We start from the raw sequence: 15285 nt of genomic DNA, 5'->3' as shown, positions 1-15285 counted from the left end.
TCAAATGTACAAAACTCTTAACTACCTCAGTATTTCTTAAATTGAATTTTATTTGCAATCTCTAATATATGTATAATATACATACATGTGTGAAATTTTCAAGCAAGTAAAATTTGTTAAGAACAAATTGGAACGAAATATAATTGCCTAGACAGAGTTGTTCTGTGTAAATAGGAGTTGCCGATTATGAATAACAATACTTTCCATGTATAAATACAACAAAAACCTAAATGTCCAAAGTGCGTAATTGAAAAGCAACAACTAATAGATAAAATTAAATTCCTAAAACTAAATAAAACTAATAGTCTAAATTATATTTCGACTCTTACCATTTCCATTATTGTAAATTGGTTTTGTGCGTTAAAATTAATATTTTTACCTTTTCGCTTTTGTTACGTACTAAAATCTTTGCCTAAACATATATAATTTTCACTGCTGTTTTAAAACTGGTGATTTCGAAAGGCTCATTATGCATATCAACTTTTAGATGAGCACCTCTATTATTGGAGTTACACATGCCGAGCACATAAATTCTTGTCAAACATAAGACAATATTTTTGTTTATGCAGATGAAGGTGCTGGTGCTGGTGGCGGCATAGGTGGAGAGCTAATTAAAATTTGAGTTTGTTGTTGTTGATTCTGTTGCTGTTGCAGTATTTGCTGGTGTTGCTGCTGTAACAAATGCAAATGTTCTCCTAGCAATAAATTGTTGGTTTCAATAGCTGGGCCAGATGTTACCCCTAATGGAGCAAATTTTTGCAAACGTCCTGTTGCAGGTTCCATGTTAATTCCATGAGCAGCAAGTGCATGCTGCCGCAAAGCATACATTTGTAGAAATCCTGCATCACATTCAGTACATTTGAAACGTTCACCAGTATGGCGACGTATATGCGCTTTCAAATCATTACTTTGCGTAAATCCCCGACCACACTCCTCACATTTATACGGACGTTCACCAGTATGCGTGCGCATATGAATTGTAAGATTATAGGCACGATGAAAACCTTTTCCGCACAAAGTACACAAGTTAGGTTTAGTACCTGTGTGATATCTGTAGAAAGAAACCATAAAACATCCATTAAGTTTATGTTTTGGTGTATACTAGTTTTTATATTTAGCTACCTTTCATGTATTTTGACATCCGTAGCGCGCGGAAACCCTTTTCCACAGAATTGACATTTATATGGTTTTTCACCATTGTGACGGCGCATATGTATACGCAAATAATCGTTACGCACAAAACTTTCTCCACATATCGAACAGAGGAAGTTTCGTCGTTCGCTATGATGACCCTTTTCATGTTCACGTAGTGCTTTTCGTTCTTTGAATGTGTCGTCGCATAATTTACATGCAAAAATGCGGTCGGTATGTAATAGGATATGTTTACGCAGATACGTACGACTAGTGAACTTTTTAGCGCAATACTCACAATCATGTACCTTAAGTGATTGAGGATCGGTACCATGACGGTGTTCTATATGCTTTGTTAAATCAACTTCACGGGCAAATGCAGCATTGCAATGTTCACATTTGAATTCCTTTGCGTGATGTAAATTAATAACATGTTTCTTTAGATGATCACTTCGAGTGAAACGTTTCGCACAGAAGTTGCATGCAAATGCTTTCTCTTCGACATGCGATAACATATGACGTCGCAAATGACAATGACGTGAAAATGTTCGTTGACATTTAGTACAGCGATTTTCCGAATCAGCCGTTTTATCAACTGCAGAATTTTCAGCCAAAAACTCATCAAGTTTGTCAGCAATACGTCGTTTTTCGGTCACTTCGTAAGTCGGCTCCTCCGCCACATATATATTTGTACTCGCTGTGGTTGATACAACATTTGACTCGCGCTCTTCTTTAACATTATTTGTAGATGGTGGGGATTTACTTTGTTCCCAGTCCGGTGACATGTTTCCTATATCGAATCCGTCTCCCGATTCGTCTGCTTCACACTCAACTACAAAACAAAATTTTATTACAAATTGGTAACAATTTTTATGCAGTATCTATATATCTTCCCCCCAAAAATTCTTAGAGCGATTTCAATTATAAGTTTTACAGGAGCCCTAAATAAGTTTGCAATATAATAATAATAATAACATTCACATATGACGAAAATTATAGCGGAATATAGCTCAAATAAATAATAGTTTAAAAAAACTAAAAAAACACGCTTTTTATAGCAAACCGAACTAAAAAATAGAAAATAATTTTCAATTAAAAACAGTTTATATAGAAGTAGTAGAAGGTCAAACAATCGTTTATAGTCAATCACCTCAAAATAAAATTATAATAAAATTTAAGATATTTATTAGCAGAATAATTTAATTCAGAGTAAAAAGCGTAGGGTGCATTTGACTATATTTCATATCTTTCCTCTCAGATAGTTGCCAATAGAATGATTGTAACATTCAATATCAAGCACCCCTCGCTTTTTACTGTGAATTAAATTATTCTGTTAATAACTTAAATTTTATTATAATTTTATTTTGAGGTGATTAACTATAAAAGATTTTTTGACCTTCTACTACTGTTATATACTCTTTTTAATTAAAAATTTTCTATTTTTTAGTTCGGTTTGCTATAAAAGCGTGATTTTTTAGTTTTTTTAAACTATTATTTATCTTTAATTTTTTAGTTCAAGTAATTTTAAAAGTTTTAGTCGAGAGTGATGAAACCTCGAAACGCCAGCGGTCCATGGATGAATCCAACCGCACGGCACCGAAAAGGGCCAAGACACAGGGAGGCTGGACGCGGTCTTTCGCCGAAATTGCCAAGGGTCGGCAGATCATTGGCATTATAGACGAGAGCAGCGAAGATGGCAGGATCCCGAAATAACAGTGGAAGTGGATCGTGGCCGCGCTCACGACGGTGGCCGTTAAGGTTAAGATAACCCTGGTCCACCGCCATCTTACACCGATGCAGGGTGGTTCCAGGGCAATGTCAAGCTAATTGCCTGTGACGACGCCAGGTCGGTAAACCTCTATAGGGCCGCCGTCATGCTGATAGGTAGTGGAGGCGCGTCATATCCCCTCACGACCAAGAGCTAGAGCCTGGGTTCCAGTGACGCCAACGGACCCAGCTGACATCCTGGAGCTGCTTCAGGAGTACAACCCGCCCCAGGTTTGGAAGTCAACCCGGATAAAACCGAGCTTGTTCTCTTCACGGGGAGGTACAAGTACCAAATCTTACACCGCCAAGAATTGGGGGTACGTTCTTAGCGTTTAGGGATCAAGTCAAGTATTTGGGAGTCATTCTGGATAGGAAGCTATTATGGAGTGACCATATAGTGGATCGATCCAAGAAGGAAGCAGCAGAGCTGTTCACCTGCAAGAAGGCAATTGGCACCTCCTGGGGATTCTCCCCTAAGGTGACCTACTGTATTTACACAGCCATTGTGCGCTCGATTCTTCTTTATGGTGCCTTGGTCTGGTGGCCTGCACTAGCTAAAAGTACCTATCTTAAAATGCTTCAAAAGGTGCAACGGAGTTCGGAGCTCTGCATTACCGGCGCTCTCGGCTCCACTCCAGATTCCGTTACATACATATATGGATACATAGATAGATACAGGCCAAGCTAATAAAAGCGTGTTAAAAAGGGCTCCAGTATGCTCTTTCGTAGATGTGCCATGCATCCACTTCTATCATTAATAAAGGAATGCGTTTTTCGCATTATGTGCAAGGTTTCAAATCTATGGCCATTTGGGGTGGTCATAAGTTCAATTGACCTTATGTCCGTTAACCTTATGTGACCCCACCATCACATTATTGCATTGTCATCGAGCCTTGATACGTGTGCAAAGTTTCAATCAAACTTATGGCCATTCAAATTGGTAATAAGGCCAATTGACCTTATGGCCGTTGACCTTATGTCACCACACCATCACATTAATGCATTGTTATCGAGCCTTGATACGTGTGCAAAGTTTCAATCAAACTTATGGCCATTCAAAGTGGTAATAAGGCCAATTGACCTTATGGCCGTTGACCTTATGTCACCACACCATCACATTAAGGCATTGTCATCGAGCCTTGATACGTGTGCAAAGTTTCAATCAAACTTATGGCCATTCAAAGTGGTAAAAAGGCCAATTGACCTTATGTCACCACACCATCACATTAATGCGTTGTCATCGAGCCTTGATACGTGTGCAAAGTTTCAATCAAACATATGGCCATTCAAAGTGGTAATAAGGCCAACTGACCTTATGACCGTTGACCTTATGTCACCACACCATCACATTAATGCATTGTCAGCGAGCCTTGATACGTGTGCAATGTTTCAATCAAACTTATGACCATTCAAAGTAGTAATAAGGCCAATTGACCTTATGTCACCACACCATCACATTAATGCATTGTAAGCAAGCTTTAATACGTGTGCAAAGTTTCAATCAAACTTATGGCCATTCAAAGTGGTAATAAGGCCAATTGACCTTATGTCACCACACCATCACATTAATGCATTGTTATCGGTCCTTGATACGTAAGCAAAGTTTCAAATTGATCACACTTCTAGAAACCGGTGAAAATTAAGCTCAAAGATTCCGTTACATAGATACAGGCCAAGCTAATAAAAGCGTGTTAATAAAAAGGAAACATACCAGAACAATATTTTTGCTTCCAATTCTACTTGTTTTTTTTTTCTCTTTCGATTTTTTTTGTATATTTGTTGACGTTCAACAAGCTATTCCTGTATGGAATCCAACACCTATCCAAGAACATACAGAACTGCATCAGTCGGAAAATATGTATCTTGATCGTTGGTATTCTTTTCAAAATAACGGTTGGTCCTAACTTAACCTCACCGCAGACATACATATGTGACCTGGAATCATGAAACGACCCTATTGTGCGAAAATACCGTTCTTCACTTTTTGAGTAATTCTTATAGGAAATTTAATGCTCTTACAATGGAACGAACCGCAGTTTTCTTCTTCCTTAGTTTTTTCACAAATCGCATTTAAAGCCAAATCGGACCACATATACGATTTTTTTAAATATTTCGATCCATGTGCCACCTATCGGAGTTTTTTTCTTATTATTGCATTGTCATCGGGTTCTGAACTATATTCCAAATTTTAAGCATGTAGCTTATTGGGAAGATACTTAAATTTTAATAACAAAATTCGTTCACAACGGCCGGCCGCTACACAGAGTCAAGCTAAACAAAAACTTTAAATGCGTTTTTCTCGAAAACTTGTTTTGGCACAATAGAGTCGTTTCATGATTCCAGGTCACATATTAGTTTCTTTTTCACTATTAGATCTTAAGCCATTTATAGAGCAGCAAGCAAGACAAACAAATAAATGTTGCGACGAGTCTTACATATAAACCCCAGTACAGTAAAATGGCGTCGAGCGAACTTCTCTTCACATCAATGTTGCGGCGAGTCTTAGAGATACGGTACAATAAAGTGGTGTCGAGTGAACTTTTCACTATTGGGTTCTCGAATGGTATCTTTGGGTAGACCAGTGGTTTCTCCAATAAGGAGGTCAGAGTTTAAAAAGCACTTATCTGCTTAAAGAAGTTTAGGGAAATTGCTTTACTTTTTTGATGTAGTATTTTAGTTCAGTTCAAAGCATTGTAAGTATGTATCCTTCTAATACTTATGGTTGAATAAAATATTTATGGTTAAATTTCAAAAATATAATTTTGTTGCGGTGGCAATGCTTCTTCAGCATCTGACAAAGTCTATTTCTGAAAATTAACACATTTTATTTCATGTTTTCTCGTATTATGGAAGCTTGAAATCAGGGCAAGAAAATAAACAAATCGGATAAATATTGTGGCGAATATTAGCATTTCGGTTCATCTGCCACTAAATAAATGCACAACAACAATAAAGCAAGCAGCCACACATACATGTAAACAGCAAAGAGAATACTTCACATGCATAGCAGCTAAGAGCAGAATTTATTACTCACACATGTACACATATATAACTAGAAGACAACACGTGAATATCTGATACATACAGCAGAAATAAATAAGAAGGTTGTTCGTGAAAAGTATAGACCCTTGGAGTAATATGCGAACGAGGCAAGAGAGGGTATAAAAGCAGCGTAAGCTGAGGAATAATGAATCAGTTTGATTTAATTGTGAGGTACTAAATAACGACTTTTTTGTCATACTGAATATTGGAGTTATTTATTCGACAGTTCAGCGATTCGAACGTTAGCAGAAGGTGCATAAATATCAGGAATTTCCCAAAATTCGTTACAATATCTAAGCAGATATGTATGTTGATTACATGCAGGCGCGCCTATGGGTAAACATACACTATCAACATCAGTGTGCAATTAAAGCGACTATGTCGGAGTACCTCCACTGAAGCTCTTCTCGCAGTCACCACAGCTTCACACTTCCAGATTTCTGTATCTCACACATGGCTGCTTTTTTAGACTAGCTTTTGCTGTGAAAGCCATCAAAATACCAAAGATTATGGTGAGATCAATGGAAATATCAGGCCTTGGCCGTATACATGTGAGTGACACCCTCCAGGACAAGCACGTTTTAGTACCAGCTCGAATGGATTCATTTCAATAAGTGGATACTCCAGAAAATTTCACTTAATTTGCCATCCGGGAAGGGAGGATATCGAAAGGAAAAGGCGAAAGACGCTGTATTCGCGGAGATTGAGCGTGAATAACAGCGTTTTCTTTTCTGGCAAAAGTGTTACGCTTTAAGTAGCTGCGCAAGGGTAGTAAATATAATTTGTTCTATTCTAAAAAACAGGCAACGTCTTTACGGGGTATTTCGTTGTTTTGTGAAAATTGTTACCCGCTCGCAACGCAAAAGCGTAACACTTTTACCCTGCATAAAATGAAGGTGTGGCAGTGTAACACTGCCAAACCAGCTGATCGTAACAGTTTACTTTTCACAAATTTTTATCGAAGTCCATTGAAATGAAGGCAATAATTGAATAATGAATTTTTATAATTATTGACAACGCGATTGTGAGAATCAGCTGATACACGGGGTAGCCATTTATGTTCTTTTCATGCACTTTTCAAGGGAGGAGTAAAAGACGTGTGGCTAAAAGATGCGAAAGTGTTTGTTCGGAAAGAGAGTGAAACTACTGCCATACAAATAAAGAATTGAAAGATATAAAAAAATTGAGCTAATTACTATAGGATAAAAGAATTAAGTTTTTTTTATATTTGGTATATTCTTTATTTCAAAAATGGACATTATACGTATAATAAATAAAGCAACTTTAAACGTCAATGTAAAGTATGACGTTAACAAATTGGTATTCAGCAATAATAATAACAATATTAATATACTATACTTAAATATACAAAGCATTAGAAATAATAACGTAAACGAGTTAGATATGTTGATTCACCAAAAATTAATCGAGGGTAAAACTATTCATATAATAGCGCTAAATGAAATATGGATATATGAAAATGAAAACAAGTATTTTAATCTGAGAGATTATAATGCTTATTTTGCAAATCGAACATCCAATAGAGCAGGTGGATGCGCCATTTTCATACATAAAACTATTCCATCCTCATTAGTATATGCAATTGAATATGAAGCAGCTTTTTGACCGTAAAATTTATCAAAGAAAATATGCATGTATCATGTATCTATAGATTCTGCGCTACCGATATTGGTTCTTTCGTTGAAAAGTTTGAGAATGATGTTTTGAAATATAAGAGATCCATCATAGTTGGTGATTTTAACCTAAACCTACTAAAATCAAATAACGACATCATTAATTATGTGACCGCCGTATTTGGTAAAGGATTTCTTTTCTTAAATAATTTGAATCACGAGATGTATACTAGAAAAGGAAATGGCTCAAAAACTATAATTGATCATGCTCTAACAGATTTAGTAGAATGCGCTTATACTTTATCGTTAGATGACAATGTTTTATCTGATCATAGAATTTTATCACTAACTGTGAATAATAATATACAAAACTTTGAACAGCAAAAAAATTAAATAAAAGTCTTTGATTACAACCGGTTTGAAATTAATAACCATTTAAATACCATTTTAAATCAGACAAACTTTTCAGACTTTCATAGGCAGCTATGTATAAGTATTGAAAATTGGACTAAATGCGTCAAAAAATCAAATAAAAACATTAAAAAACCATGGATGAATAACGAAATTTTATCTTTAATCAAAGAGCGAAATAAATTTTATAAATTGAAGAAGTATCAGAATAACTTGTATTTCGAAACTCAATTTAGAACTTTGAAAACTTTAACGCGGAATAAATTAAACAGAGCAAGAAAAGAGTTTTATGGAAGCCAGATAGAACAAAATATCGAATCTAGTGCTTAAACATGGAGAGTTCTTAATCAGATTATATATGGGCAAAAGAATGCATCGTCTCTGGAAATCTCACAAATAGAATACAATGATAAAGTTTTAACAAAACATTCTGAAATAGCCGATACTCTTAATAACTATTTTATAAACATTACAAACACTCCGGAAAACTTTGAGTACTCCCCAGAGCCCGAGGCTGAAATACTTCATCCTTTTGATATGAGTCACTGCAATATCGGGGAAGTAAGCCGTGCAATTTGCAGCCTTAACCCAAGGTCGGTCAACGGGCCCGATGGAATTTCAACAAAATTTTTTACAGAAATATAAAGACGTGTTATCTGGTCCCTTGTCGAATTTTATAAATCAGTGCTTCGAGAGCGGTCAGTATCCAGATGAATTGAAAATCGGGTCTTTAGTTCCAATTCACAAATCTGGAAGCAAGGAGGTTTGCTCAAACTACAGGCCAATAACAAAATTGAGTGCAATCGATAAGGTTTTTGAAAGCATTATGCTGAACCGACTCAAACATTTTATTAAAATTAACAGTATAATAAGCGATAATCAGTTTGGATTCACCGAAAACTTGAGCACATTATCTGCCAGTATCAATTGCACAGAATTTTTATACGAAAACTTAGATAAGAAAAAATATGTTGCAATGCTCTCAATAGATCTCAGCAAAGCGTTTGACTCAGTAAATATCTATATTATGATCCAAAAGCTTAAGGAGTTGGGAGTTAATGGCAGTGCTATTAACCTCTTCGAAAGCGTTTTAGCTAATAGAAAACAATTTGTCCAAATCAAAGATACAAAAAGCTCAATTAAATCTGGCATTCCACGAGGATCGAAGTTAGCTGCCACATTATTTTTATTATATATAAACAACATATTTAAACTTGACTTGAATGGAATTCCGCAATTCTATGCCGATGACGGGACCTTTTTGTATGCTACTGATAGCCTCGATGACCTCTTGGCTCATATGCAAAGAGATCTTAAGTTAATTTCACAATGGTTTCAGCATAATTTATTAAACTATCATTCGAATCACCCATGGATGCAAAAAAAGAACACGGCCATAAACTTTAAAACTAAAGTTTTCCATCTTAGTGAACAGGAAAAATTCGAGATATTTTATACAAGAACGGCTACCCTAATAAACTAATAGACGCGAGTTATATTATGATTAATTTTAATTGTAATTTTTAAGTTAATTATTACTATAAACTTTAAATAACTTTGTATGAGAAATGTTTTCTTATATTCATAGAAAAAATGATTTTAGATTTTCATTTTATCTATCAAAAATTTTCATTGTAAGAAATATTCTTGAAAAGAATAGTTTTAATAAACAAACATATAAAAATATATCTAAATATTTATTTGGCGCAGTCTACGGGTCAACCTAAACTCAAGGTGAACAAAAGCCGTTTTTTAAAAAACGATGATACAAGCGATATAAAAACGCCTAAAAGCAGATTATAAATTTTAAAGCTACAATCAAAAAGAAAATTTTATAGCATAATTTGAAAACCTAAACGCAGATTAGGAGAACCGAAAAGAAAAGAAATTCAATATACCACACCCATCAAACAAAAGCCATTGCAAAAGAAATCGATCTACAATCAAATCATAGTCAAAAATTTAAAAATGGCCTTACAATTAACTTTTCAAGATATCCTCAAGGATGCCCAGCACATTAAAGAATTCAGAGGTGACGGTAATTATGCATTAACTTCATTTATTAGGGAAGTTGAATCAGTGCTATCTATATGTAATACGGAACAGCAAATGAAAGATTATATTTATTATAGAGTAATTCTAAATAAAATTCAAGGCTTAGCTCTCAATATAATTAGGATTTTAGGGCCTAACCCAATTTGGGAAGCCACTAAAAAGGTGTTAATTAAAAACTTCGGAATTAAAGAGTCTTATCATACTCTTTATCAAGAAGCATTTTCTATTAAAAATTGCGGAATACAAAATTATTTTAATAACATGTGTGGAATTTTGTGTAAAATTAATGAGAAATACGAATTTGACGAGAAAAAACCGGTTGAATTTAGTCCTCAGAACGTAGAAAAAATTATATTAAAAACATTTTTAAATAATATAGATTTAAGCTTAGCATCTATAATTATAAACAATAAGTTTGATAATTTAAGAGATGCCTTTAACTTTCTTGAAACCGAGGGTTTAATTAGAAATTATGAAAATAAAATGAGTTATACATTTAAAAATAATCCCGTATCCTTTAATAAAAGATCAAATTATAATTTTAATAATTCTAATCATTATCCAACTGCAACTTTAAGTGACGTAAATAATTCGAATAAATCATTCCAGGGATATTTAAGACAAAATCCTCCCAATTATTTAGAAAATAGAAATAGACAAAATTATAATAATAGAAATAATTTTAGAAATAATAATTCCAATTATAATTTGCATAATAATAATTATCCTAATTATAATTCAAATAATAATTCTAATTTTAATAAATATCAAAATGCTAACCAATTTAGAAACAGATATAATAATACTAATTTGAATAATGATAATAATAACGATATGGAAATAGATCATCTGCAAATTAGTCATTCAAAACAAATATTACCAAAACATTCAGATGAAAATTTTTTTTCTAACAGCCTCAGAAAATCATTACCAATAATAGAATTAACAATAAACAATAATAAATTAAGAGTATTAATAGATACAGGTTCAACAACATCACTTTTAAATAAAGAAAGATTACCTGAATACAAGAGAGTTCTACTTAATAAAAGTATTTGTTTTTCTTCTATTAATAGTTCAACTATTATTAGATATGAAATTATTACTGAGTTACCAAAAGAGTTTAATGAAAAAGGAACAATGTCGTGGAAATTAACCGATTTTAAAGAAAAAAAATTTGATGCAATAATAGGACAAAATATTTTAAAACTAATGAAAGCAATAAAGATATGAAAAATGAGACGGTTATTATAAATGGTAACATAATAAATTTTTTACAATCCTGTCCATATTTGTATAATGAAATTCACCAATTAGAAGTTTGTAATGTATATAAAAAAGTTCTTTATTGTATATTTAAAGACTTAAATAATGAAGAACAAAAAGCTTTAAAAAATATTTTGACATTATTTAAAGAATTAATTTATATAGAAGGACAACCTTTAACTAATACAAATTTAATTGAACATGAAATTCGAACAACAGTAGATAAACCTATAAATTCAAAATTATACAGATATCCACAAGTACATGAGAAGGAAATTTGCAAATAAATTGATTGGATGATGAGTCAAGGAATAATAAAAGAGAGTAACTCTCCTTACAATAGTCCTTTATGGATTGTACCTAAAAAAATAGATAATAGTGGGGAACAACAGTGGCGAATTGTTATAGATTATAGGGCTTTAAATAATATAACAATAGATGATAAATTTCCAATCCCAAATATCGAAAATCTTTTAGACAAATTAGGACGTTCACAATATTTTACAACTATTGATTTAGCAAAAGGGTTTCACCAAATTTTAGTTAAAAAAGAAGATCGATTAAAAACAGCTTTTTCTACTCCATATGGACATTATGAATTTGTCCGTATGCCATTCGGTTTAAAGAATGCTCCTGCAACATTTCAAAGGCTTATTAATTTTGTTCTGAAGGATTTGATAAATAAAATTTGTGTTGTATATTTAGATGATATACTCATTTTTTCAACTAGTTTCCTAGAGCATGTAAATGATATAAAAAAGGTTTTCCAAAAATTAAAGGAAGCAAATCTTCGAATTCAAATCAATAAATTTAAATTCTTTGCAAAAGAAACATTGTATTTAGGACATGTCTTAACATCAGAAGGAGTTAAGCCAAATCCCGCTAAAATAGATCAAATTTTAAAACTTGAATTGCCGAAATCAGTTAAACAAATTAAATCATTTTTAAGTATAACAGGATATTATCGAAAATTTATTAAAGATTATTCAAAGGTAGCTTATCCGCTAATAAAGTATTTAAAAAAGGACATGAAGTTAGATTTGAACGATTCGAATTATATTAATGCTTTTGAAAAGTTGAAAAAATTACTAACGGAAGAACCAGTACTTAAGTATCCAAATTTTAAAAAACCTTTTCAACTTATTACTGATGCAAGTGCTAACGCAATAGGTGCTGTTTTACAACAAGATCAACATCCTATATGTTATGCCAGTAGAACATTAAATGATCATGAAAAAAATTATTCAGTTACAGAAAAAGAACTTTTAGCAATTGTTTGGGCAACGACTTATTTTAGACCATATCTTTATAGTACAAAATTTGAAATTTTATCAGATCATCAACCTTTACGATGGCTTTTCTTAAAATATCAAGGCAAAGCTATGAATCCAAGACTTTTTAGATGGCTAATAAAGTTAAGTGAATTTAATATAACACTTAATTATATTCAAGGTAAAGAAAATCAAGTAGCTGATTTTCTTAGTAGAATAGATGCAAATACAAATGAAATCAATGTGTTATCGATTTCTAGAGAGTCATTATTTAATAATGTAAATGACGATTTAGAAACAATTAATTCTAAACAAGATAATAGTAACATTTTTATAAAAATATTAGATACTGTAGTAAATAGATTTCAAGTACAAATAATATTGACAGATGATAAACGAAAAGAAAAAGAAATTAAACATAATAAAACAAAGATTTTTCTAAATTCTTTGGACTTAGAAAATAATTTTGAAAATATATTACGAAGAAATATTGATAAAGGTAAAATTGGAATATTTTGTGAATTAGATAATAGTAAATATAATGTTTTGAAAAATAAGATTATTGAAATGTACAAACATAATAAAAATATAAAATTTTTCCGATGTTCATATCATGCAAAACAGAAAAGGGTGCTTACAAATATATACATAATTATCATAAAAATGAGACAGGACATACAGGAGTAGTTGAAAATTATGAGGGACTTAAAAGACTAATTTATATACCGAATTTGAAAGTTTTAGTCCATAAATATATTAATAACTGTTCTCTTTGTAGTAGGACGAAATACGATCGAAATCCAATTAAGAACAAATTTAAATTAACGGAAACACCAACTGATATTAAACAATTTGTACATATGGATATTTATACAAATTCTAAATCAAATTTTTTAACTTTTATTGATAGATTTTCTAAATTTGCAACAGCTTATTATTTAGAAGATAGGAATAATCAAACTATAATTGAAAAATTAAGACTTTCTAAATCTCAACGTGGACATTTTCAGAAATTAATTTGTGATAATGAATTCAAAAGTATAAATATAAAAAATTAGTTGATGAATGAAAATATTGAGTTACATTTAGTTACATCAAATAACCATACAGGTAATGCCGATATAGAGAGGTTACATAATACGATTTCGGAGAAAATAAGAATGATGTCCATTGAACATAATGCTCTTAATATTAAAGATAAAATAAGTAAATCAATTGAATTTTATAACAATAGTTTTCATTCTATAATAAAAGAAAAGCCAATAAATGTTGAAATTGGAAAATGTAATAAAATAACGATACATGAAAATATATTTAAAACAAAAAAAAATTATATTGAAAAAATAAATAAAAAAAGAGAAAATTATGTTGAAAGTAGGAAACAAGGATTTATTAAAAATTATAAATCAATTAGACATAAACAAGAACCCAAATATAAATTTCACAAATTAGATAACATTCACCCTTCGAATATAAAAAGGAAATTGAAATTTGAAGGCATTCTTAATACCAAAGAAATAGATAAAGGTTAATTAATTTTTAAATTTATGAATTTCAAATTTATTATTATTAATTGTTGTACTATAAACATATTTAAAAGTTAATAAAATACAGGTGTATTTTAATTTAAATGAGGGAGAAGTTATATTATAATTAATTTTAATTGTAATGTTTAAGTTAATTATTACTATAAACTTTAAATAACTTTGTATGAGAAATGTTTTCTTATATTCATAGAAAAAATGATTTTAGATTTTCATTTTATCTATCAAAAATTTTCATTGTAAGAAATATTCTTGAAAAGAATAGTTTTAATAAACAAACATATAAAAATATATCTAAATATTTATTTCGCGTGCATAACAATAGCCAAAAACAAAGCGAACTGCACGCCAAGCTATACTGAACAGAGAAAAGAACAAGAAAAACTAATATACACAGGCGTGACATACATACCAGGATTAACGGACATCAAAACAATAGGTAGCATCGCAACCAATAACAAAATAAAATTGGCACATAAACCAAATCAAAGTTTAAGTACAATATTTACACAAACAAAAGACAAAATCGACAAAGAACAACAACACAATGTAGTATACCAAATTCAATGTAATGGGAGCGCAGCAGAAAATTGCAAACAAATATATGTACATTGGAACAACAAAGCGATCGCTGCGTCCGAATAAATGAACACAGACTTGACGCGAAAAATAAGAAAACAACAACAGCACTATGCGAACATTTAACCAACACAGTACACACAGCGGACTTCGAAAACATGAGAATATTGGATATTGAGGGGAAAGAAAGAACACGAATGACGCTGGAAGCATTGAGAATACAACAAAAAATCCACAATGCTATGATTTATAAAGAAGACGTCAATAACATCAACCGCGCTTACATGACGGCATTATCAGCTAGTGGACGATTCAGTGCAGATGAATGAATTAATGTTAAGTGTTGTTTATTTATATGAGTTTGCCGGGGATTGCCCGTATCGCTTTAAATGTATGAAAACATTTATTTCAAGCAATTTTTAATTTTATAATTTATTTAATAATTTGGGAAAAATTTAAACAACGTGACATCAGGACGGACAAGGCGACAGCTGTTTCGATTATACCTTGTAAATCTCTTCAAAGCCTTTTCTCCCGGGAGTGGGATACGGGCAATCCCCGGCAAACTCATATAAGTAGACAACA

General features: G+C 32.0%; 2 protein-coding genes across 2 annotated transcripts in view; both read right to left on the bottom strand.

The window, feature by feature from the left end:
* Nucleotides 1-15285, bottom strand: part of LOC137249852 (uncharacterized) — a 352644-nt gene that overhangs the window by 219816 nt on the left and 117543 nt on the right. The gene's annotated exons all lie outside the window — the stretch shown is intronic.
* The window catches only part of LOC137249850 (uncharacterized), a 72452-nt gene continuing 57188 nt past the window's right edge, over nt 22-15285 (bottom strand). The window contains exons 4-5 of the mRNA XM_067781831.1: nt 1123-1963; nt 22-1051 (exon numbers count right to left, since the gene is read on the bottom strand). Of these exons, the coding sequence (XP_067637932.1) occupies nt 562-1051; nt 1123-1963 (1331 nt within the window). The 3' untranslated portion in view covers nt 22-561. The remainder of the gene's footprint in view (nt 1052-1122; nt 1964-15285) is intronic.

The sequence above is a fragment of the Eurosta solidaginis genome, chromosome 4 (assembly GCF_040869045.1).
Source record: "Eurosta solidaginis isolate ZX-2024a chromosome 4, ASM4086904v1, whole genome shotgun sequence".
Classification (NCBI taxonomy): domain Eukaryota; kingdom Metazoa; phylum Arthropoda; class Insecta; order Diptera; family Tephritidae; genus Eurosta; species Eurosta solidaginis.
This window is presented reverse-complemented; position numbering and strand designations above follow the sequence as displayed.